The 23754-nt window shown below is 49.9% G+C and overlaps 8 protein-coding genes across 8 annotated transcripts; 5 read left to right on the forward strand and 3 right to left on the reverse strand.

Annotated features, from left to right (window-relative positions):
* Positions 1-93: 93 nt before the first annotated feature.
* sik1 (snoRNP complex protein NOP56) lies at positions 94-2063 on the forward strand. The gene is made up of 3 exons (XM_073735320.1): positions 94-397; positions 450-1569; positions 1625-2063. The coding sequence occupies exons 1-3, from the start codon at positions 234-236 to the stop codon at positions 1868-1870; spliced, it is 1530 nt and encodes a 509-aa protein (XP_073600268.1). The 5' UTR covers positions 94-233; the 3' UTR covers positions 1871-2063.
* Positions 2064-2203: 140 nt separating this feature from the next.
* Positions 2204-3298, forward strand: BDW70DRAFT_127777 (uncharacterized protein). The gene has a single exon (XM_073735321.1). The coding sequence runs from the start codon at positions 2350-2352 to the stop codon at positions 3178-3180; it is 831 nt and encodes a 276-aa protein (XP_073600269.1). The 5' UTR covers positions 2204-2349; the 3' UTR covers positions 3181-3298.
* Positions 3299-3431: 133 nt separating this feature from the next.
* BDW70DRAFT_155947 (uncharacterized protein) lies at positions 3432-4090 on the reverse strand (the record flags this gene model as incomplete). The annotated part of the gene is made up of 2 exons (XM_073740120.1): positions 3432-3688; positions 3754-4090. The coding sequence occupies 2 exons, from the start codon at positions 4088-4090 to the stop codon at positions 3432-3434; spliced, it is 594 nt and encodes a 197-aa protein (XP_073600270.1).
* Positions 4091-4510: 420 nt separating this feature from the next.
* On the forward strand, positions 4511-11317 carry BDW70DRAFT_155948 (DNA polymerase epsilon catalytic subunit POL2; the record flags this gene model as incomplete). The annotated part of the gene is made up of 3 exons (XM_073740121.1): positions 4511-5118; positions 5169-5305; positions 5355-11317. 3 exons carry the CDS (start codon positions 4511-4513, stop codon positions 11315-11317), a joined length of 6708 nt encoding a protein of 2235 aa, XP_073600271.1.
* Positions 11318-12356: 1039 nt separating this feature from the next.
* BDW70DRAFT_155949 (major facilitator superfamily domain-containing protein) lies at positions 12357-14091 on the forward strand (the record flags this gene model as incomplete). Its single annotated transcript, XM_073740122.1, has 5 exons — positions 12357-12572; positions 12629-13297; positions 13346-13745; positions 13802-13902; positions 13954-14091. 5 exons carry the CDS (start codon positions 12357-12359, stop codon positions 14089-14091), a joined length of 1524 nt encoding a protein of 507 aa, XP_073600272.1.
* A 387-nt stretch (positions 14092-14478) lies between these two features.
* On the forward strand, positions 14479-16456 carry BDW70DRAFT_127790 (serine/threonine-protein kinase). Its single transcript, XM_073735322.1, has 5 exons — positions 14479-14640; positions 14821-15117; positions 15205-15295; positions 15360-15690; positions 15756-16456. The coding sequence occupies exons 2-5, from the start codon at positions 14938-14940 to the stop codon at positions 16366-16368; spliced, it is 1215 nt and encodes a 404-aa protein (XP_073600273.1). The 5' UTR covers positions 14479-14640; positions 14821-14937; the 3' UTR covers positions 16369-16456.
* A 489-nt stretch (positions 16457-16945) lies between these two features.
* On the reverse strand, positions 16946-18065 carry BDW70DRAFT_155951 (AMMECR1 domain-containing protein; the record flags this gene model as incomplete). The annotated part of the gene is made up of 2 exons (XM_073740123.1): positions 16946-17432; positions 17521-18065. The coding sequence occupies 2 exons, from the start codon at positions 18063-18065 to the stop codon at positions 16946-16948; spliced, it is 1032 nt and encodes a 343-aa protein (XP_073600274.1).
* Positions 18066-18331: 266 nt separating this feature from the next.
* BDW70DRAFT_64426 (putative regulatory factor Sgt1) lies at positions 18332-20630 on the reverse strand. The gene is made up of 4 exons (XM_073744458.1): positions 20325-20630; positions 20070-20269; positions 18503-20016; positions 18332-18451 (listed from the first exon to the last, which is right to left on the reverse strand). Exons 1-3 carry the CDS (start codon positions 20587-20589, stop codon positions 18649-18651), a joined length of 1833 nt encoding a protein of 610 aa, XP_073600275.1. The 5' UTR covers positions 20590-20630; the 3' UTR covers positions 18332-18451; positions 18503-18648.
* Between the last annotated feature and the right edge of the window lie 3124 nt (positions 20631-23754).

A 23754-nucleotide genomic window follows, 5' to 3' on the forward strand; every position in this document is an offset into this window, starting at 1 on the left:
GTGGTTTTGGCAAAAAGCCCACATTCGGGATTCTTACTAGCGCGCCGGCTGTGAAAAAAAAAGAGCTCCGGCGGCTCGACTCGACAAATCTACCTTCCAGGCACTTTTGTCAATTCCCACACCGGCCGACAGCAGGTTCATAGCCTCAAAAGTTCCGCCAAAGTCGAAGGGGATTGATCTACAAAAATTGGAAGTGCTATATAATAAAGTACTCAGATTTCCGCCCATTCGCGATGGCAGACTATCTTCTTTTCGAGGGCCCTATGGGTTACTCGCTCTTCAAGGTCGCCCACAAGGGAGATGCTGTGGGACACAACCTGAAGGAAGTTCAGGAGGGTGTGAACGATTTGGCAAAATTTGGCAAGATGGTCCAGCTTGCCAGTTTCTTGCCTTTTGAGTATGCTCTATGGCCCTTGGCTTGTGTGCGGTCCGCGACTGACCCAACGTAGGAACAACAAGCAGGCTCTGAGCGAAATCAACGATATCTCAGAAGGCGTCGCTTCTGAGACGCTGATCTCTTTCCTCGAAATGAATTTGCCCAAACCGAGCAAGAAAAAGAACATTGTGCTGGGACTCGCGGATAGGAATTTGGCTACCAGCATCAAGTCCGCCTTTTCTTTCGTCGACTGCGAGACCGGTGACACCAGCGAGGTCGTCCAAGATATGCTCCGTGGAGTCAGGCTGCATGCTAGTAAGTTGCTGAAGCAATTGCGGGAGGGCGATATGGATACTGCACAACTCGGTCTCGGTCACGCGTACTCGCGTGCAAAGGTCAAGTTCTCGGTTCAGCGCGACGACAACCACATCATTCAAGCCATCGCTATCCTTGATCAGCTCGACAAGGCCATCAACACCTTCTCCATGAGAGTCCGCGAGTGGTACTCTTGGCACTTCCCCGAGCTCATCAAGATTGTGTCGGACAACCAGCGTTACGCCCAGCTCGCCCTGTTTATTAAGGACAAGAAGACCCTGACTGACGAGAGCCTGCATGACATTGCCGCCCTTGTTGAGGACGATGAGGGTGTTGCCCAGAGCATCATCGACGCCGCCAAGCGCAGTATGGGCCAGGATATCTCAGAATCTGACATGGAGAACGTCATCTCATTCGCCCAACGGGTCGTCAGCCTTTCCAAGTACCGCAAGTCCCTCCACTCCTACCTGGTCTCCAAGATGAATGTGGTGGCCCCCAACCTTGCTGCTCTTATCGGAGACATCGTCGGCGCTCGCCTGATCTCCCACGCTGGAAGCTTGACAAACCTCTCCAAATATCCTGCCTCCACTGTCCAGATTTTGGGTGCCGAGAAGGCTCTTTTCCGAGCCTTGAAGACCAAGGGTAACACTCCTAAGTACGGTCTTCTGTACCACTCTTCCTTCATCGGCAGGGCTGGTCCTAAGAACAAGGGTCGCATCTCGCGCTTCTTGGCCAACAAGTGTTCCATTGCTTCCCGCATTGACAACTTCAGCGACACCCCGACAACGAAGTACGGTGATGCCCTCAAGAAGCAGGTTGAGGAACGTCTCGAATTCTACGCGACCGGTGCCGCTCCTACTAAGAACGAGGTTGCCATGGTATGTTCACCTTAATCTACATCTATACCCTGAATAGGGAACTAACCGGTATCAGAAAAATGCTATGGATGCTGTTTTGGCCAGCATGGACGTTGATGGCGACGGCAGCGACGCCGAGATGAAGGATGCCGATGTTGAGAAGAAAGACAAGAAGGAGAAGAAGGAAAAGAAGGAAAAGAAAGACAAGGGCGAGAAGGAGGAGAAGAAGAAGAAGCGCAAGTCTGAGGGCGGCGAGTCGGAAAAGAAGAAGCGAAAGCACGACAATGATGCAGAGCCATCCAAGAAAAAGAAGAAGGTTTAAACCCACTATTTCTTGAAACGGGAGGGCGTCTTCTCGCGGCGTTGTAAGGTTGCTTCATTTCTCTGCTTTGGTGATTTCGTTTTTTGTTTCAGTTGCTCCTTCATGATCTGACGGGCTTTATTTCTGTAAATTATGTGGTTGAGGCACTACGCCATCCAAAACTTGGATATCTAGTTACAGAATATCTCTTTTTGAACCTTCTATTTTTGTCCTGCCGGACCTGCTGAATGCCTGGATCCTTTTCCGGCGGGAAAGCGGCCATCCCCTCACCTTTAAGGGAGACTTCCCAGCTAACCGTGCCTTCCTCACCATTCACTGCATTCACAATGGCACGAACACTTGTCTTCCTCCTTTACTCTCTCTTCTAAGGATGCCCTTGCTAATTATCACTGCAAGACGCTCGTAGGAGCTGAGGTTTACGCTCAAACAGCAGGCTGCTCATCGTCTATGCCCCTCATCCAATCTCAGCCCCCGCGACGATGATGGCATCGAAATTATCATTACTTACAAGCACCTCATTTCTCGAAAGAGCATCGTCGGAAGCTTCAGAGGATCGTGTGTACTCCACTCCACCAGAATCTAGTCCACCCATCGTTAGCCCTCAGGAAGCCAGAGTCCGAGACTGGGACGACCAGGGAAGGTATAGCCCTGGAGCCGTGGTGGCTAGCCGCCTAGCTGGACTGGCAATACGGGGCGATTTCCACCACCAGCTCCCCGATCGCAGTCTCCACCAACCAGCCTTTAAACCTCTTCTGCAGGCAAAAGACCTTCTCCAGAATCCGAATCTTCATGGCTTTCATGACATGCCCGACTCGGACTCCTCTGAGGCCGCGAAGCCCCTTTCTCCACCTCTAAATGACCGTGCTCCCTCTCCAACTTTGGCCGCACGCGCCGAGTCTCCTAAAAATTTAGAAACGCCCGTGAACACTCCGAGGCAACACTCTATAAGCCCCCAAAAGACGAATAGCGCTCCCGCATCTGCCAAAGTGCGCAGTCCAGGCAGATCGTCAACACCACCCGGCGCTAAGATCGAGGACTTGCTTGCTTGGAGCGACTCCGAGATAACCGGTCACAATCCGACCGATCCTGACGATGACGGCTACGGTATCAACGGTATAGGCTTTAAGCCTACTGCGGCAATTGCTTGGGCTCGATCGCAGAAAAGAAAGAAGCAAGTTGCAGAATGGAAGAGTCGAGAAGCAAGAGAAGCGCGCGAGAGGCGCAGAGAGCGACGGGTTGCCAACAGCATGGATCAGTTGCGGACAGTTCAGTCAGGCGGCATACAGAAGAAGGTTAAGTTCGACGTCTAAGCCTATTGTTACCCAACGTTTCCAACGGCATACTTTCAATTTTAACGTATAGCTATCTTTAATTATAAAGCAAGATTATACGAACAACGGCGGCGTTCGTCGGAGACATCGAAATGGGGGCGGATTCTTGAATAGTGAATTGGGCGTTGGCGTTAAGGGAAACAAGGATTTATATACATTAAAAGTACATCCCAACCTTTCATAATATACAGTAGGGTCAAACTCCGTGACTCCAACCATGTGCAAGAAATCTACCAGAACTTGTAGTTTGCTAGATTGGTCCAGCTCTTGCGTTTCCGTTCCTCCTCGGCCAGACGAGCGGCCTCCGCAGCCTTTTCTTCCTTCTCTCGTTGCTTCTTTATTTTCAACTCCTTCATCATTTCCACGGCTTGTTTCATTCCGTCCAATTCTTGTATCCGACGTCGCTGGCAGAATTCATGTGCTGCGAGAGACGTAATAGCGAAGACGCCGACAGCCCAATTACATGCGGACCAGATAGAGCGCATACCTGAATAAATCAATGTCAGACCCAACTTATTCTTTTAGTTGTAGAAACATGAGTTATATTCTTACCTCCCAAAACACCCCTCACCCCGCCCACACCGAAGCCAGCACCAATTCCAAGAAGAAGAGAATCGCGCGCGCACGGTGCTTTGTAGAACGAAGTTGCGCTATTCAGAGGTAATGATTTCATAGCTTCCGTAACCGAGATATCGTTTGCTTTTTTCCCGTGTGCTGTGGGTAGCATGTTCACCTGGTCCTCCGGGTTGCCAAAGGCCTCCCATAATTTCCCGACTTGCGACTTCGGAAGCTCATACTTTGGCTTTGGTTTAGGCGGGAGCTCGGATAATTGCTCAGTTGTATCCGGCGATTGGGTAGGTTTTGTCGGTTCCCGTGAATCGTCTGCCATTGTGGATTGTACTTTTTATCGAACATTGGACTAATACCAAGTTCACCTTTTTCAGTAAAGGATCATGATATCTCGGAAGCATGTTATCCCGTATACTTGGAAACTGATTTAAAAACAGGTAATTTTTCCGGCGGTCACGCCTTCTCAACCAATCACACGAGACGCGTATAGTAGAACGCGAACGCGTGTGTCTCGCTGCGGAACGCTTTGATGGGATTCCGCATGCTGGGCTTAATCGAGGCCCATGACCCATTAGATCTTGATTCTTGACCTCAATACCTATCGCTCGCTCTATTCTTTCGAGAATCAAGTGTCTCGAACAGGGTCCGTCTCTTCTCATCTGCTTATAATCCGATCGATGTTTCACCAACTTCCGTTTCCAGTGTTGCAGTGATCCTCAGCTGCCGGGGGCGTATCGCGATGCCTTCGCGAAAACCGAGCAAGTATGGAAACAAATTCCGGTCAGGCGCCGCATCGTTTAACCCTAAGAGAACGAAAACCGTCGAATTCTCCTCTCTGCGATCCTCAGAAGCAACCTCCCAAGATGAGAAATTCGAGGCAATTCGGTTGGCAAACAGCATCGACGAAACACTGGGGTTTCCGCGCTTTGAAGCCGGCGAAAAGAGAGTTGGTTGGCTCATCAATATGCACAGCACGTCAATAGAGGATCCGAATGTCCCTGGAGGGCGTGCGGGTGTTGATTACTATTTTCTCGAAGACGATGGCGGCAGCTTCAAAGCAACTGTTGAATACGACCCTTATTTCCTGATTGCAGTAAAGACGGGCCATGAGGCAGAAGTCGAAGAATGGTGTCGGAGGATGTTCGAAGGGCTCATAAAGAAAATCAAAAGGGTTGTGAAGGAGGATCTCAAGTTACCAAACCATCTGCTCGGGCATCGGAGGACTTTTCTTCAGTTGGACTTTGCCAATGTGAGCCATCTGCTTGAGGTGCGGAAGACCCTTTTGCCTCTAGCAGAGAAGAACAGGAAGAATGTCAATATGATGGATACTTATGTGGAGATCTCGAGGTAAGACTTCTGTGTGCTTCTGTCCTACCGCTCAAGTTAACTTTGTCTAGCGCAAACGCTGGATTCGATCTGTTTGATGACGAACTTAATGAGGCACGACCTAATGGCACCACTAATGCGAGTGATTTTATAATTGATATTCGAGAGTACGATGTTCCGTACCATGTTAGAGTGGCGATTGATAAAGGTATGCACGATCACTGCTTAACATAGGCAGCAGCTGACCTCTCTGCCAGACATTCGGATAGGAAAATGGTATACGGTAGAGGCTACTCATGGCATTATTTCATTGACTTGCTTGGAAGAACGACTTACAAGAGCGGACCCAGTCGTCCTCGCTTTCGATATTGAGACCACAAAGCTCCCGCTCAAATTCCCCGATTCCGTCATCGACCAGATTATGATGATATCCTATATGATTGATGGGCAAGGATTCTTGATCACGAACCGGGAAATCGTCTCGGAGGATATCGATGACTTCGAATACACTCCCAAACCTGAATACAGTGGTCCGTTTATGATTTTCAACGAGCCGAACGAGCGGGCCGTCATCGAGAGGTTTTTTGAGCATATAAAGGAAGCGAAGCCGACAGTGATAGCCACATACAACGGTGACTTCTTCGACTGGCCATTCGTTGAAGCTAGGGCAAGCGTCCTTGGTATCGACATGTACAAAGAAATTGGCTTCCGGAAAAACAGCGAAGACATCTACCAGAGTGACCACTGCGCGCATATGGACTGTTTCGCATGGGTTAATCGTGACAGTTATTTACCTCAGGGTTCGCGAGGTTTGAAGGCTGTTACAGTCGCGAAGCTCGGTTATGATCCCGACGAACTTGATCCGGAACTCATGACGCCTTACGCAAGCGAACGTCCTCAGACGCTGGCCGAATACTCTGTTTCCGATGCCGTCGCTACGTATTATCTGTACATGAAATACATCCATCCCTTCATTTTCTCCCTCTGCACGATTCTCCCACTGAATCCCGATGATACGCTGCGCAAAGGTACAGGAACACTCTGTGAAATGCTGCTTATGGTTCAGGCATATAAGGGAAATATTGTCTTACCAAACAAGCATAAAGATCCTCCAGAAGCTTTCTACGAGGGTCACCTACTTGAGTCTGAGACATATGTCGGCGGACACGTGGAAAGTATTGAGGCTGGGGTGTTTCGAAGCGACATTCCCGTGCCCTTCAATATTGATCCAACCGCCGTAGACGAATTGCTCCGGGATCTCGATGCAGCGCTAAAATTCAGCATTGAAGTCGAAGAGAAGAAATCTCTGGACGACGTCACCAACTACGACGAAGTAAAGGGACAGATCACCAAACTCCTGACCGACCTCAGGGAAAATCCTCATCGGAATGAGGTCCCGTTCATCTACCATCTGGATGTCGCATCTATGTATCCAAATATTATGATCACAAATCGATTGCAACCTGACTCATTAATCCAAGAGTCAAACTGTGCTGCTTGCGATTTCAACCGTCCCGGAAAGACATGTGATAGACGTCTCCCATGGGCCTGGAGAGGTGAATTTCTTCCAGCCAAGCGAGACGAATACAACATGATCCGGCAGGCAGTTCAAAACGAGCGCTTCCCGGGTAGGACGAAGAAAAGCCCTATGAGGGCGTTTACTGAGTTGAGTGCCGAAGAACAGGCGGCCATCGTCAAGAAGCGGTTGCAAGATTACAGCAAGAAAATCTACCACAAGATCCACGACAGCAAGACAATGGTTCGGGAGGCCATCGTTTGCCAACGAGAAAACCCATTCTATGTGGACACTGTGCGCAGCTTCCGAGATCGAAGATACGATTTCAAGGGAAAGCAAAAAGTGTGGAAGGGAAAAACTGAGTCATTGAAATCATCAGGTGCCCCGGCCGCAGAGATTGAAGAGGCGAAGAAGATGATTGTTTTGTACGACTCCCTACAGCTTGCTCACAAGGTTATCCTGAACAGTTTTTATGGTTATGTAATGCGGAAGGGCTCTAGATGGTATTCTATGGAGATGGCCGGTGTCACCTGTCTCACTGGTGCTCGTATCATTCAAATGGCCAGAGAACTTGTCGAACGTATTGGTCGACCGCTGGAGCTTGACACGGATGGTATCTGGTGTATGCTTCCGGGAACATTCCCTGAGAATTTCTCTTTCACACTCAAAAATGGCAAGAAACTCGGCATTTCCTATCCATGTGTCATGCTGAATCATTTGGTCCACGGAAGCTACACAAACCATCAGTACCAGTCTCTTGCCAACCCGGCGACATTTAGGTACGAGACTCACAGCGAAAACTCGATCTTCTTCGAAGTCGATGGACCGTACAGAGCAATGATCCTGCCCACTTCTAAAGAAGAAGACAAGAACTTGAAGAAGCGTTATGCTGTTTTCAACGACGATGGCTCTTTGGCAGAACTAAAGGGTTTCGAGGTCAAGCGACGAGGAGAGCTGAAATTGATCAAGATTTTCCAGACCCAAATCTTCAAATTTTTTCTCGAAGGTACAACACTGGCTGAAACGTATGCCGCAGTGGCTCGGGTGGCTGACAGATGGCTGGACGTACTGTATGAGCATGGGGCTACGTTGGCTGACGAAGAGCTCATTGAGCTTATTTCCGAAAACCGAAGCATGACGAAGACTCTCGAGGAGTACGGAAATCAAAAATCGACGTCAATCACCACCGCGCGACGTTTGGCAGAGTTCTTGGGTGAGCAGATGGTCAAGGACAAGGGTCTCAACTGCAAGTACATTATCTCAGCAAGACCGAGGAATACACCTGTCACAGAGCGAGCTATTCCAGTGACTATCTTCTCCGCCGAGGATAGTATCAAGAGGCACTTTTTACGAAAATGGCTCAAGGACGACCCTGGTGACATGGACCCTCGAAGCGTTATTGACTGGGACTACTACCTGGAGCGGCTGGGGTCAGTGGTACAGAAGCTTATCACGATTCCGGCTGCGCTTCAGAAGATTCGCAACCCTGTCCCTAGGGTAGCTCACCCAGAGTGGCTGCAGCGGAGAATTAACAAGCAGGATGACAGATTCAAGCAGGTCAAGATGACTGATATGTTTGGGAAGTCTGAAAAGAATCCGCTCTCTGATATCTCCACCAACATAATTGACCATCGCGTTCAACATGCTGATAACCTCGATGAAGCAATGGCAAATTCAATGGAAAAGCTGAAATCCTCGTCTCCCCAAAAGGCGTCTGGTAAGCGAAAACATCCGGAGAACCAACCGAAAACTTCCTTGGATCCCTTTGCCAGTCTACCAGCGAAAATGCCATCCATAGACGATGACTATGTTGGGTTTCTAAAGTACCAGAAGCAGAAATGGAAGATCCAGAAACAAGCTCGACTTCGCCGGCGACAACTCTTTGGTGAAAGGGCAAACGCGGGAGGAGATTCCCTGAGTCACCTCTTTAGGAACCAAGCTGAACTGCTGTATATTAGTACATGGCAGGTCTTACAGCTCGCCGAGACGTCTAGACCTGGAATCGTACGGGCATTTGTATTGATTGATCGCAAGATACATGCTCTTACAGTCAAGGTACCTCGATGTGTCTATATCAACCTGAAGCAGGACTCTCTTCCTGATGTGGAAGTTCCTGAATGTGAGGTGGAGAAGGTCAACCATACGCTACCAAACGGACATCCCTCTGTGCATCTGTTCAAGCTTACTTTGTCCGAAGAAACTTTCTTACGGGAAGCGGATAAGATTCACGTTCTGCTGCAACACCCAAGCGTTGAGGGGGTCTACGAGAGGAATATTCCTCTAAACCTCAGAGCAGTCTTGAAGTTGGGCAGCATATGTACCTTTGATGAAGCACAGCGAGGTGTGCTCGGAGATGGATTAGACCGAGGATTCGATCTTTCAACATTATGCCGTACAAGCTCAGAACAACCGTACCTACAAGACTCACCCCTGGCATATCATTTTCTGTATCATGTGTCATCTGGCGAAAAGCAGATCTTTGCTATCTTCTCGAGTACGAAGAACGAAGCGCACATTGTTATACTCAACCGCGCCAGGGACGTTCAAGGTCTTCCCAACGTCGATAAAATCTACTCGGAACTTCTTGCTCGCAAGTCGCATGGACAGGGAGATCAGGCAGAGGGTGCATTCCAATATCAAGAGAAGATTCATTTCCGAACCACTCAAATCACGACAAGAAGAAAGGCGTACTTGGAAGTAAGCGATCTGATCAAGAAGCTGCGGAATGATGAGAGCCTTCCAGCTATTATGATCATACAATCACAACAAAGAAGTCGCCTCTGCCATGATATTCCGATACTGAGAGAATACCCGATTCTCTCGGTGAAACCAGAGGTTTCGGACATGAATCTGCCTCCTTTAGGTTGGCAGTCTTTCATTGCCAAGAGACTTGTGACGCACTATCTATACCTCTCATCCTGGGTTCAACATCTTACCATGCTCGCCAGATACGGCGATGTTCCGCTCTGCAATCTCGAGAATGATGATCCTCGATTCCTGATTGATATCTCATACGCCAGGCGGCTCCAACAGAATAATGTTGTTCTATGGTGGTCCTCAACCGCGAAACCAGACCACGCAGGATACGAGAAGGATGACATTACCGGTCCGCTGGAGAGGGTTGGCATGCCATCTGTCAATGTTCCAGGCTCTTATACTACTGTCTGCGTTGAGCTAGAGGTCCGCAACCTCGCAATAAACACCATTCTCACTTCCTCCATCATCAATGAAGCGGAAGGAGCCGACTCACTTCTAGCCCCGTCTGATCCGTCCGCCGAAAGTAGCGGCTCTGGAGTTCTTTACTCCGAGAAGGCGTTTGCATCAGCCGGTGCGGTTGTGCTACGCGAAATGGTGAAGCACTGGTGGTCAGAAGCGTGTCAAGGAAATAACATGGCCGATATCATGGTGCAACACCTGATCCGATGGGTAGAGAGCCCAGCGTCGTGCCTTTACGACCGCTCATTGCACCAATACGTGCGGATGCTGTCGAAAAAGTCTTTTCAGCAGCTCATGGCCGAATTCAGGCGCGTCGGTTCCAATGTCGTCTTCGCCAGTCCGACTCGTCTCTTGCTTCAGACTTCCAAGGCAGAGGTAGGCAACGCCTATGCATACAGCCAATACGTGTTGAAATCAATTCGCGCCAACCCGTCATTCCACTTTATTGATCTCGATATCAAGGAATACTGGGACTACCTGGTCTGGTACGACGAGTACAACTACGGCGGCAAGGGCTGTCAGGAAGTCGCAGAGACGGAAGAACAGCCACTGGAGACCGTCATGCACTGGCAGCTTAGCCGCTTTCTACCTACGCCGATGCAGACCATCTTCCACGACTGGGTTGTCGAGTACATCGAACTCATGCATAGCTTCAAGCGACCAGAAAGTGACGACTCATCAACTCCACGCTTGACCCAGATTCCCATCGGGCAACCGGAACCCGGCCAAGTGAACGAGGAACTTTCCGCAGCCCTATCAGATAGATTCTCCAAACCGCTGAAGAAACAAATCTCGGGTCTCATCCGTCGTCAGCGCGAAGAACTATTGCATCCTGAGCTAGCATCCGATTACGTCTTCCCCATCCTTCCGGGCGTCCTCACAGACCCCAATGAGGAAAAGCGCAACCCTGTCCTTGAACTCGTCAAGCTCCTCATGCAAGTCCTCAGTCTGTCCAAAACGACGGCGCTTGAAACCCGCCTTCTCCGCCGTGAATTACTCGCCCTCTTCGAAGTCCGCGAGTTCAGCAAAGAAGGACGCTTCGAAAATCCAGGCAGCAGTCTCAAGATCCCCGAACTCACTTGCAGCGCCTGTTGTCTAATCCGAGACCTCGATCTCTGCCGGGACGAAGACGTCCTCCCCGAGCCCGGTTCTGGCTCTGGCTCTGGCCCCGACGGCGCTACCTCTTCACGACCATGGCGCTGCCCCTTCTGCCAAACTGAGTATGACCGCCTCGCGCAGGAGGAGATGCTCATCGGTCAGGTTTGGGGAATGGTCGTTGCGTGGCAGACGCAGGACCTCAAGTGCTCGAAGTGTGGGACTCTGAAGATCAGCGAGTTTATGGAGCATTGCTCGTGCAGTGGGCAGTGGACAGAGACAATGAATCGGGCTGATATTGAAAAGCGCCTGAAGGTTTTGGAAAGTGTGGCGAAATTTCATGAGTTGAAGTTGCTGCAGGTGGTTGTTGAGGAGGTTCTGTCACAGACGTGATATTACTCTCGTTTTCTTGTTCTTCTGTTTTATTTTGCTTTCTTTTTCTTGGCTGGCAATCCATTCTACTGGCGCTATGGGTGTCTAATCGTCTGTATAGCATGGTTGGCTGGTTTGGGCCCGGTGTTTCGGAGCGTTCTTCAAAGTTACACTACCCATCCTGTACTTAGTCTATCAAATCCTATACATCGAACTCCGGTATATAATTGGTCCCCCGCCTTGAACAGTGTCGAACCCTGCAGTACCCTGAAACGGCGCGATATGATTGATCTGGTTTGGAAACTCGACAAAGGGTGTGTCCATATGCTGCCCAGGCTCGAAACCTGGCCGGTTCCACCTTGCAGGCCGGATGCTGAGGAGATTCTATAGAGCTAAGCTTGGGTCGGCCATTATGAGTACTGCTGCCGTGTTCGTGCTGGACTTGACGCCAAGGGTGGAGATGATGTGCTCAATGCTTCAATCTAAAACTACGACATGTGGGCGGCAATTCCTATGCACGATCGCCGCCAGCAGTATGCACATCGCCCATTTACTATACCAGCGTGGCGGTCGGACTTTACCTAGCGTATATACACATAATCTTCATGAGATATCATTATGTAACTTCTTCTAACTTAGTACAAGCTTGGCGTGGCGGTTTATTCTTGGGCAATTAGATACGTGGTGGTAAGGGATTTAAGGGTCGTTGACAGCATAACCCTAACTCTCTGCCCTTAACTTTGATGTTTGTCTGAACAATTGCTTTCACAAAGCCACTTTAATTATTACCACAAATATTCATACGGTGACTGATTGCCCAAGATTTGATAGCATGGTCTTTTTGCGCGTGGCAAGCAGTCAAAGTCCGCGGAGATCGCACTCAAACAGGATCCGAATGGCACGTATTTAGGGCATCGCACGCCATTGTACTCCAGCGTACCTATGGCATCATTTCGATTTACTTGCACGTATTCAATGTATCTCCCAAGAAGAATAAATTGTGAGCTTCCACTCAAGATGCAAAAGCAGCTACAATTCGACGGACGACTTCAGGTTCGCCATGACAGAGACGGAGAAGCCAGCTCTAGCCTTTAAGCAGGCCCAGGAATCCATCTCTGAGAAATTTCCGCAGACTTTTAAACACAAGGAAGGCGATGCCTTTGTCGGCGGCGGTTCAACAGAGCTCTACGAGCCGATTCCCGAGTATGAAGGGCGCCACCGGTATGATCCCAGTGCGGAGTGGACAGAGAAGGAGGAGAAGAAGTTGGTTAGAAAGGTACTCTTTCAACCCAGGTATGGATCTCGAATCCTTTTTTCCTGACTGAGCAACAGCTCGACTACCGCATTTGCTCCTGGGTGTGCCTCATGTTCTTCGCCCTGCAACTGGATCGGGGCAACATCTCGCAAGCCCTAAGCGACGGGATGCTCAACGACTTGGGCCTCTCGACGAACCAATACAACTACGGCCAGATGATCTTCTACCTGTGCTTCCTCTGCGCTGAGGTTCCTTCCCAGATGGTCTCGAAAAAACTAGGTCCGGACGTCTGGATCCCCATTCAGATGATGACGTGGAGCCTCATCGGTATCCTCCAGTGTCTGATCTCCGGGGAGAAGAGCTTCTATGCAACCCGTGCGCTGCTCGGCCTCGTCGAAGGCGGATTCATCCCTGATGCATTGCTCTATCTGTCATATTTCTACACGAACCGGGAATTACCTATGCGGGTTGGCTTCTTCTACTGCGCCTCGCACTTTACGTACATCGTGGCCGCTTTTTTGGCATTTGGGATCCTGCATATGCGGTCTATTGGAGGATGGGAGGGATGGCGGTGGTTGTTTGCGTTGGAGGGAGCATTGACGATGGTGGTGGGCTTTGTCTCGTGGTTCTATCTTCCTCCGGGACCGACACAGACGGCGAGCTGGTTCCGAGGGCGCGATGGGTGGTTCAGTGCGAGGGAGGAGGTGATTATGGTCAACCGGGTGCTGAGGGATGACCCAGGCAAAGTATACTCACCAAGCACCTCTACTTGACTCCGATACTGATGTGTACAGGGCGGGATGCACAACCGTCAAGGTCTGACTTTAAAGCTCCTCTGGGCCTCGTTGACAGACTACGATCTTTGGCCGCTGTACATCATCAGCCTGACGATGCTAATCCCCACGAGCCCGGTCACGGCGTATTTAACGCTCAATCTCAAGTCGCTGGGCTTCGACACCTTTGAGACGAATCTGCTGACCATCCCCGCGTACGTGCTCTTCTTAATCCAGCTTGTCTTTTGGTCGTGGGTCTCAGAAAGAATCAACAATCGGATGGCAGTGGTTGGATTCTATTCTTTCTGGTGTCTGCCCCTGCTCCTGGCTCTGGAGTTGATGCCGTCTTCCGCGAGTCCCTGGAGCTGGTATGCTGTTACAGTGCTATTGATCGGGTTTCCGTATATCCATTCTATCAATGGTATGTCGCCTCGCTTGGACGGGATATCTTTACCCAGTGCTAACAGATCGATACAGTCAGCCTCACATCTCGCAACGCGGGTAGTGTCCGCACAAGGACGGTTGGTAGTGCCCTGTATAACATGATCTGTCAGGCAAGTTCGATCATCTCTTCGAACGTAAGTCCAACTTCTCCTTCCACTCAAAGGAGCCCACTAACCTGCATGTAGATCTACCGCGAAGACGATAAGCCGTACTACCGACGAGGAAACAAGGTCCTCCTTGCACTGGTTGCCTGGAACGTGGTCATGACTGTCTTCATCAAGTGTTATTATATCTGGCGGAACAAGTCGCGCGATAGAATCTGAAATGCTATGAGCTCTGAGGAGAAGGATAATTACCTGAGGACGACGAAGGACGAGGGGAATAAACGGCTGGATTTTCGGTTTGCGCATTAAGATCGTTCTGAAGATGGTTCTGTGTGGATGTCAGTGTCTGTGATAGAATATATAGATGCGAGAGTGCGTAACAAGAGTTAGCCTTTGATCGTTAGAGAAGAAAAGATATCTCTTCGCGTTTTCGAAGCCAGATGATGAATCCTATGAGCCATTTTAAGGCAAATATTCTCTTTATTGAAGCGCTGTAAATTATCCGGTCTTTCAGGCCTGAAGGCTGAAGCCATACTGTACCCCGCCTAGTGTAGATCTCCCACCGGGCTGGAACCGTACATCAGTTAAACTCCAGCTGACACTCCTCGGCACCATCCAAATCGAGCTTCCTTTCTTTCTGTGGTGAACTAGTTCGAATATTGCTCTCCTTTTAGTATTTTCATCGCATCCTGCCACCGGTCCAGAGTTGAGTCGATCACAGATCCGGCTTTATCGCAGAGGACCCGGTAGAAAGTCAGCCTCGTGAAGGTGAGCTCTCACCGAGACCCTGTGCCTATGGACTGCGCCTTTGAGCCTCTGCTTGTGTGCGCGTTTGTTGGCTTGTTATCGTCGAAGCCAAATTTATTTTCTCTTCAGCTTTTATATATAGTCGCCTACTGTTACTTTGTAATCTTTGCTTCGTCTCCTTCTGACCCACCTGAAAGATAGAATAGTGCGATTTCTACCCCGTGATATTCTCAACCCGCCTCGAAACTCTACCAAATTCCCTTGCTGAAATCGACCGACCGATACCGACCGACCGATAGGACCATTTATCCTTAGGTAATGGCTTCTCAAGTCCAGCCGGGCCAGAAGCCCAAGGTCCAACCCTGCCGATACAAGACTGGAAAGACCCTAGGAGCGGGCTCCTACTCGGTCGTGAAGGAATGCGTACATATCGATACCGGACAATACTATGCAGCGAAGGTGATCAATAAGCGACTGATGGTCGGTCGGGAACATATGGTACGCTCATCAGGGAACTGTTGCCGCCTACGGTCGAGTGTCGTGGCCGGCGAAGCTGAAATTCAGGCGTCGGCTAAGGTAATATAGGTTCGGAATGAGATCGCGATCCTGAAACAAGTGTCTACGGGACATCAGAATATCTTGACGCTGGTGGATTACTTTGAGACGATGAATAACTGTACGGTCTCCGGTCGAAGGATAGGATGGACCGTGAAGGCGCTAACTGCTCGCTTTTTCTGCAGTATATCTCGTGACGGACCTTGCGCTAGGCGGAGAGCTTTTCGATCGCATCTGTCGAAAAGGGAGTTATTACGAATCCGATGCCGCTGACCTCGTCCGCGCGATCTTGTCTGCGGTGGCATATCTACACGACCACGGCATCGTACATCGCGACCTTAAGCCGGAGAACCTTCTTTTTCGAACCCCCGAGGACAACGCAGACCTTTTGATTGCGGACTTCGGCTTATCTCGGATCATGGACGAGGAGCAACTTCATGTGCTAACCACGACGTGTGGTACGCCGGGATACATGGCGCCCGAGATCTTTGATAAGAGCGGTCATGGAAAACCTGTGTAGGTTTTCACCCTTCAGACCCGCCCTACCCAAGCATCGGCAACTAACTCGAATGATTGCACAGCGACATATGGGCCATCGGCGTCATCACTTACTTCATGCTCTGCGGCTACACTCCCTTCGACCGCGAAACCAACCTTGAAGAAGTGCAGGCCATTGCAACTGCAAACTTCTCATTCACCCCAGTTGAGTACTGGCGCGGCGTCTCCCAAGAAGCCCGTGACTTCATTAAGCGCTGTTTAACAGTCAATCCCAAGAAGCGAATGACCGCCCACCAAGCCCTCCAGCACCCCTGGATCAACCCGCCCTACGACACAACAGACGACCTCGGTTCTGGCGAGGATCTCCTCCCCAACATCAAGAAGAACTTCAACGCCCGCCGTACGCTGCACAAGGCTATCGATACCGTCCGCGCCATCAACAAGCTCCGCGAGAACGGCGGTCTCATGATGGATGGTATAATGAGCGTTGATCCCAAGCCTGAGCACGTTAACGGGAGTGAAGTCGTAGAAGACAGAACTACCCAGCGTGAGCCGGAGAGTGAAGATGCTATGGAGATTGATAGTCGTAGTAATGCGCGCGGCCAGACGGAGCAGCAGATTCGAGAACAGGAGCGGAAAGTCAAGGAGACTGTTGCTGGGTTGTGGAGTCGGACTGCGCCGCGGAGTGAACGGTGATTTGAGCTGCATCTGATTTGTATATATGATATGATACGATTATATTACAGCATCTGAACATAAGTACCACTGCGTGAACCGGTTTCGCGGATTTGTCACACCTATTTACTTATCTGCCTATGGTATAGGGATACCCTCTTTCCCATGTTATCCATTAATGACATCCTTCTGATACCCTCTCCGAGTTTTCTTGCAGCCAGGGGCTGCCACCCTACTGGCTATTCAAGGTGTTCTTACTGGCCACGGGTAATGGTCGCGATGAAAGATACTATGTTCGGGATATGTGTTACTATGCTACCGTAAATATTCATTCACATAAGATTTCTTTGGTGATCTTTTGGTTGATTAGCTAATATCTCCTCTAACAGAGTGTACGATTTTGTGAGGATATTCTGGTATTCGACCTCATCATAGATATAGGATAAGCTCAAGATGTCCTTAAAAATAACTAGAGAATAACTGCGGGAATACTCCGTCAGAAACTGTGCGCATTATCAAAAGTGACAAGCCATATGCTCTTGCCATTACATCGCGAGATGATTAACATAGGACAAAACAGAACGGAAATAAGCCATAATCAAGCCAATAACTTCCCACTCCCATCATCCAAGGAGAGTACCCATTCCCGCCACTCCTGCCACTGCGCATAATCGGCAGAAGCCTTGAGACCTTGATATTTAACGGCCCGAAAATCCGAGACTTGCTCCCACGGCTCTGATTTCGAAGAGCCACTGCGAGAGTTGTTACTGTTACTGCTGCTGCCGCGCAGAAATCGCCGATGCGAGCTGCTTTCTTGATGCGATGACCCATCCCAGCCAGCCTTGTGCATTAGGGATTTTATGGTTTCTTCTTTCGTCCAGCCTTGCTCGACGGGGACGTCGGGGAGATATGTAGCTCCGAAGCGGCGGCCGCGGTGAATGAATGAAATCCGGATGCCGTGGGTGCCTAATGTCCAGTCTAGAGCGTTTGTGCAGGGTTCAAAAGAGCCTAGGAGAGTTAGAGAGCAAGAGAGGGAGGGGACTAGGGACTCTGGAATGGGGGAGAAGCGGGTGTCATCGAATGCTCTGTTGGTGGTTAGTTAGTTTTTCTTTTCCCTGCTTAGGTACGATGAAGAATGTTGTTGATTGGGAGTGGGTGTATCGGTGTACATACGATGTGAGAGCGTAGGATTTTAGACCGTGGGAGAGTTCCTGCGCCTCAAACGTGCCGATACACCCACGTAAGGATTTGCGACCGCTTTTTGACAGCGTATTCCATGTCACGAATAGAGGGTATTTCTGCTCGCTCAGACGCTGTCGATGCCCGGCTGGTGTGTCGGACTGTGAAGATATGGAGCTGGATGTAGTAGCGCTCGAGAAAATAGAGCTTGATGATGTGTTAGACATCGCTGACGGTGTTGTCGATACGCTAGAGTCTGATGCCGCTTGGCTTTGGAGGCGGTCGATACTCGGGAGCTTTATAGTCTGAGGGGGAGAGATGGTCTGCCTTGAATCCTCAGTATCGTTTACAGGCTGCTGAGGGGGAGCGTCGTCCTCCCCTGGGGCTAGCGAGTCGTAGTCTTGCAGCTCAGAAAGTTTCTTGCACTGTTCGTATCTTTCCCATAACTCCTCAACAGCAGCAAGGCTAATAGGGTCGTTCCCCTCGTACGAGGCAGCCAGGCTCTCGAAGCAATAGAAGCAATGTGCCGGAGTTGCCATGGTTCGAAATAGGTACAAAGACGCCGAACCCACTCGATTGCAATAATCCTCTGTTTGTGACTGAAATGGCCGCTTTATATACGTTCTGGAGGTGCATGTATGTCACCACATCACACCGTGGCTCCACCACCACCACCCTGGCTGGGACCGGACTAAAGCCCAGGTAGATCCGAAAGATGTGCAGTCTAGGAGGATCTCGAGCCGCTAGAACTAGGATTGACTTTCAAGTTAACCACGTCTACCAGCACAGCGCACCTCTCAAAGTTTATCAGTATCAGAACCGTGGTGGGGTGGAAAGAGGGGGGAAGGTGGTTGAAAGACGGTCGAGGCGGGAGGGCCGGGAGGCGGGAGGGAACCCAATCCGTCCGATAAGAGCCTGCACGTGACTGATACCGCTTATCGTCAGCTACTTTCTCCGCAGGGTCTTCTCCGCACACCTCTTGTTTCCAGATATAGCTTGAAAGCGTTGGAAAAATGCACTCATTGTCCAGGTTTATCGAATATTACATATCCAGAGCTCATCCAGGTGTTCGAGCAACTGAAAGTGCAGACACCACGGCATAACTAATAGGCGGGTTCTGAATCACCGTGGGCGATCATCTTTGGGCATTGGCAGATTCATCATGGAGAGCATGTTCCCAGCTGGGCCTGCTGTCCCTGATTGTCCCTGAAGACTCTCTAAAAGATTCTTCACAAGATTGATGTTGACGTTCTCGCTGTCGGACTCTGGATCGCTGTTTGCCTCTTCATTTGTCCCTCGAGTCACGGCGCGTTTGCCATTGGAAACATCGCTAGGACGATTCAAATCGAGAACACCCGTTCCTTTAAGCTCGGCCTCCATTTCACTCGCAAGCTGTTGGATCTGCTCAGTGTCGTCCTCGGAGTCCATATCTAGCTCTTCTACTCGATTAAGAGGCTTCGATGACTTCGGCGCTTTGTTGAGCGGAGGCGTTGATGGTCCTGACGGCATGCCCATCATTTCTTTCATCATCCTGGAGAACTCTTCCTCGTCAAAGGACGCCTCTTTGTCTTCGCCTTCACTACCATATTCTTCCTCCTCATCCTCCTCGATGTCGGAATCCGTCTCATAGTCGTCGATAAAGTCGGCTCCTTCGAAGCCAGCTGAGTCGTCATTCAAGAACTTTTCGAACTGAGCAACAATGCGTTGCAGGTTTTCTTGAGCGTTTGCGTCGCCAAACCCCCCCGCAGATTGAGGTTTCTCCGTCTCTTTCCCCTTCTCTTTACCCTTAAGTTCAGTATCCAAATCTTCAAAGCTTATATCTAGCCACTTTTCGTCATCTTCACGCTTGTCCCAAGTTTGTATTTCCTCATTAGTGGGCAGACTCTCATCGCCAGTCTCTAGATCCTCAAGTATAAGCTTCATTTCCCGCACTAGTGCCTTATCCTGATTCTGCGGGTCTGACAGAAGCATCTCGAAGCCGCAAGTTAGTTTCATTCCAGTATCTGCACGATCATACAATTTTCGATCCTCGGTAGATGGCAGTTTATCTAACCACGACTTTGGAACTGGGAAGTCTTGACTCTTGACTTGTGCATAACCGGTCCGCGTGAACCGGGTGCTCACCGTAACGAAATCCTCGGGTCTGAATATCAAGTCATCTGAATTTTTGCTTCGCAGAGGCCTCATCGCGATAGGATCCCGAAGGTAGAAGGCTTCAACAGCGGGGGAAATATAGGCCGGCTTTTGGTGCAGAAGGAAGGCGACCTTGCGAGGTATAGTCACTAGGGCTGAATGCATGTTCTCGCTGATTTGCTTCGGATAATTTCGCAACCGGTAGAACGCCTCCTCTTGTATCATGGTTGAGCGCATCAGTCGGTTGGGTTCGTCTTTCATTATCCTTCTCGCCTCCAGCAGTGATATGGTTTCTGTCACTCTGCGCTTTTCGTTCTTCGGCTTTATTATGGCGAGGTCTCCTTGATGTATCCATACCTGTTTTCCTTAGAACATACCCTAGAATAGTAAATATCATATTGAAAACCTACTCTATTGTCTGCAACTTCTGGCTCAAGCCAGGAGGGCAATGCGCCCGCCGCCTCTGCAAGGAGAAACTGCCCATCATTGTCTGTCACCGTAGCCCAAATGTCTTTATGCTTCTTTGTCAATTCGCGCAACAGATACACGATTACCCATTCATCCTCAACTGAGTCCCCAAAGTTCGTTCGCCCACTCAGGATTGTTGTCCCTAAGAATGATCTTGTTAGACATGACTCGGGAGGAAAGCCACATCAAGTGCGTACCGTCTTTCTTTGTGGCTTCAAGACGAAATGCTTCTCTTTGCCAGATATAATCCTTTAGCAACTGTTTCGTCAATTCGGCTGCAGACTTCTGCACCTCAGTTAAGCGCGCCCGAGTATCTGCGGCTTCATCGACAAGGGCGGGGGCGGGGTTTGAAGAGATGTAGTGTAAGGAGTATTCGACACAGTCGTCGGGCAGTTCCGGTTTTGGGATGGGGCGAAAGGTGGATTTAAACCATTCGATATCCTCCTGCGACATAGGCGCCATGATTTGCGCGTCTAAAGCTTTCTCTTTGCACAGGAGCTATTCACCGTTCTATTTTGCCGCAACCAAAAAAGTCAAGCTAAAATTACCATTCGGTATGACTTCATACAAAGGACACGGAAAATCACCGGTCCGATATCAACAGTGGCAGTCCGTTTATACTAAGCCAAGATCGGTTAGATATCAACAAGCTCGCAGCGCGGCCGGTTAAACTATTCTCACCGCCCAAAACACGTCCATCTTCAATGCGTCTTCCTTCAGGCTATTGAGCCATAACGCATTTCTTTCGCGGTGTCGGGGATGTTTGAACGCTGGAGGCTATTGGACTGTTATTGAGCTACTCAAGTACAGCATCTTATCACGCGTTTCTCCTCCGAAAATGGCCTACCCGTACATCGACACCCCGCGCACCGAGGTCGACGGAAACGCGACTTACCTGACGAATGGATACCGCAGCGTCGGAAGACACAACCTATCGGCGCTTGATTCAGTAGAAAACTCGTTCCAGACGCCCTCAAGAGACGAAGATGTTCTTAAGGTTCTAGGCGACGGCCGCGGGCGCAGCTTCGCGGGATCGAAACTCAATACTCCGCGTGCGACTGCCGGCACGAAATCAACCAGAAGCGCGTTAAATTCGCGGCAACTTCCAACGATGGGGGCAAAGGGCGAATTTACACCGATGTTGAAGAGTGCAATGAAGAACAATCACATGAAGAATGTGTCTACGACGAGAGGGACGGGCGGACCCAAGACCCCATCTTACGCAAGAGGGGGCTACCGGAGCAATGGCAACACCCCAGGATTAACTGTTATGGAAATGACAGGGATTGATGAAGAGGATGCGACAGCTGACGAACCAACGCCAGTTCCGCAAGTGGCCAGCAGCAGCGTGGCTGGCACACCACTCCCGGGACTCACGAGCAGAGATAATGGGGTTCTGGGTGACGGAAGTAATATGACACTCAAGGAACAAGAGAAGGTAGGCAAATACACCACAGAATGCTACGAACGCTTGCTAACTTTTGCAGATAATCGATAAGCTGGACAAGGACAATTTCGGTCTGAAACTGAAGATTCACTTCCTTCAAGAACAATTAGAGAAAGCTGGGCCCGCTTATAACCAAGCGGCGCTGCACGAGAATACCGAACTCAAAATCTCGAAATTGACGATGCAACGCGATATATCACGGTATAAGAAGAGCCTTCAACAAGCCGAACGTGACCTAGAAGCCTATCGCCAACAATTCCAGGAGTTCAAAGAGAAGATGCGCAGAAAACATACAGACGAGACAATACAACGCGAGATGGAGTTGATGAGGGAAGAACTTGAGAGCAGGGACCAGCGCGTGAAGGAACTGCAAGAACAATTAAGGGAAGCCAGGGATTCGCGGTCAGAAGAAATCGACAAGCTGCGTGATGAGATCGAGGATTTAGAAGCATCTCTAAGGGAGAAAGACCGAACGATCGAGGAGCGTGAAGAAGAGATAGAGGAGCTGAAAGACAGAGACAGTCAAGAGAAAGACTCACTATCCGAGCTGGAAGCCGAACTCCGACGAGCAAAAGAACAGCTGGAGGAGCTACAAGACTCTCTTGACCAAGCGAAGTCTGATACCATAGAGGCTAGAACATCTGAACGACAGGCCTTGGAGGAGAAAGAACGCGCGGAACAGAACCTTCAAGAACTGCACGACGAGATGTCGAACAAGTCGATCAGCACCAAAGGGCTTACTCGCCAATTGGAGGAGGAAGTGAAGGAACTCCGCCAGAAAAACAGTATTCTCAAGGAGGAAGTGGATTCTAAATCCCAACAAATGAACGACCTCGAAGAACGGTTACAAAATTCCCGCCAGACCACGGATAGTGAAAAGGAGAGGCTGCTCGAAGAACTTACCCAAGTTCGACGAGAGCGTGAAGTAGCATGCCGGGAACGGGATGACCTCAACGTTCAGCTTCAGGAAGCGCATGATGAGATACAGCGTAAAACGGACGAGAAAGCTCTCCTTCACACTCGACATCACGCCCTAACAGACGAGTCCAGCAACTTGCAGAACGAATTGGCCAAAGCACAGTCTAATATCCGCGAGCTGCAGGAGTCACTCGACACCGTCAAACAAAATGCGGCTGAGAATGCAGAAAATTTGCGCTCACAATACATGGAGGACATCGAGCGATTGCAAGAAGAGATCGAATCACTTCATCATGAGATTGAAGATAAAGAAGGCCAATTTGCACTTGAGCAAGATAGATGGGAAAGTTTGAGGCGTAATCTGCAAGTGCAAAAGGATAGGGCGGAGGACCAAGCAGCAGGCTTCAAGCGAACGATTGAGAAACTAGAGCAGGTGGAACACACGCTGACAGGAAAAGAATCGAAACTGCAAGAAGTCATTGACAGCGAGAAGGCGCGGCATTTTAATGCTGAAGCCGTACTTAGCCGGCAGGTGAAGGAGTTAAATGATGACTTGTCAGCGAAGCGAGACGCTATTGATGAGCTACGACACGAGCTCCTGTCTGTCAAAGAAGAGCTCCGCCTTGCGAGACGTGCAGAAGCGACCCTTAAGGAAAAAGTACAGTCTCTGGAGGATGAGGTAGTCGTTCTTCAGTCAAGCTTGGAGGAAGAACAAGAATATACCAAAGCCCACACACGAAAAGGGCCCGCTGAGCAAGAGAGTCAAGTGCAGAAGCTACTTGCTGATAAGCAGAAGCTTCGAGACCAACTAGCTAACGCGCATGTTGAGCTGCATGACCTGAAAACTGTCAAGGCCGAGGTTGAGGCTGAGCGAGATGAGCTTCAAGCGCAGCTGGAACAAGTCCAAAACCAGGCGAGCGACACCAGGTTCGATAAAGAGAAGACTGAGCTCCGAAAAGCATCTCTCCGAATGGAGACTGAACTCAAGAGACTTAAGGAAGACAAAATGTCTCTTCTGGAGACTAAGGAATCCCTTGAGAACCAGTTGAACTCTGAGATTGAGAGAGCCGCTTTGGAGGAAAACCGGTTGTCTGCCGAAATCGACCAGCTCCAGACCAAACTGCAATCCGCGTCTGGAGGAAGAGATCGGGAACTCGCACTCACCAAAAGCAAGCTCCAGCGTTCCGAGAGACGTATCCATGAGCTGGAGGAGCGTCTCGAGCAACAGCCGCCAGCAGATCAGGAGCAGTCGGCAACTGCGG

This window comes from Aspergillus foveolatus (genome assembly GCF_047715535.1).
Source record: "Aspergillus foveolatus strain CBS 279.81 unplaced genomic scaffold BDW70scaffold_3, whole genome shotgun sequence".
Taxonomy (NCBI): domain Eukaryota; kingdom Fungi; phylum Ascomycota; class Eurotiomycetes; order Eurotiales; family Aspergillaceae; genus Aspergillus; species Aspergillus foveolatus.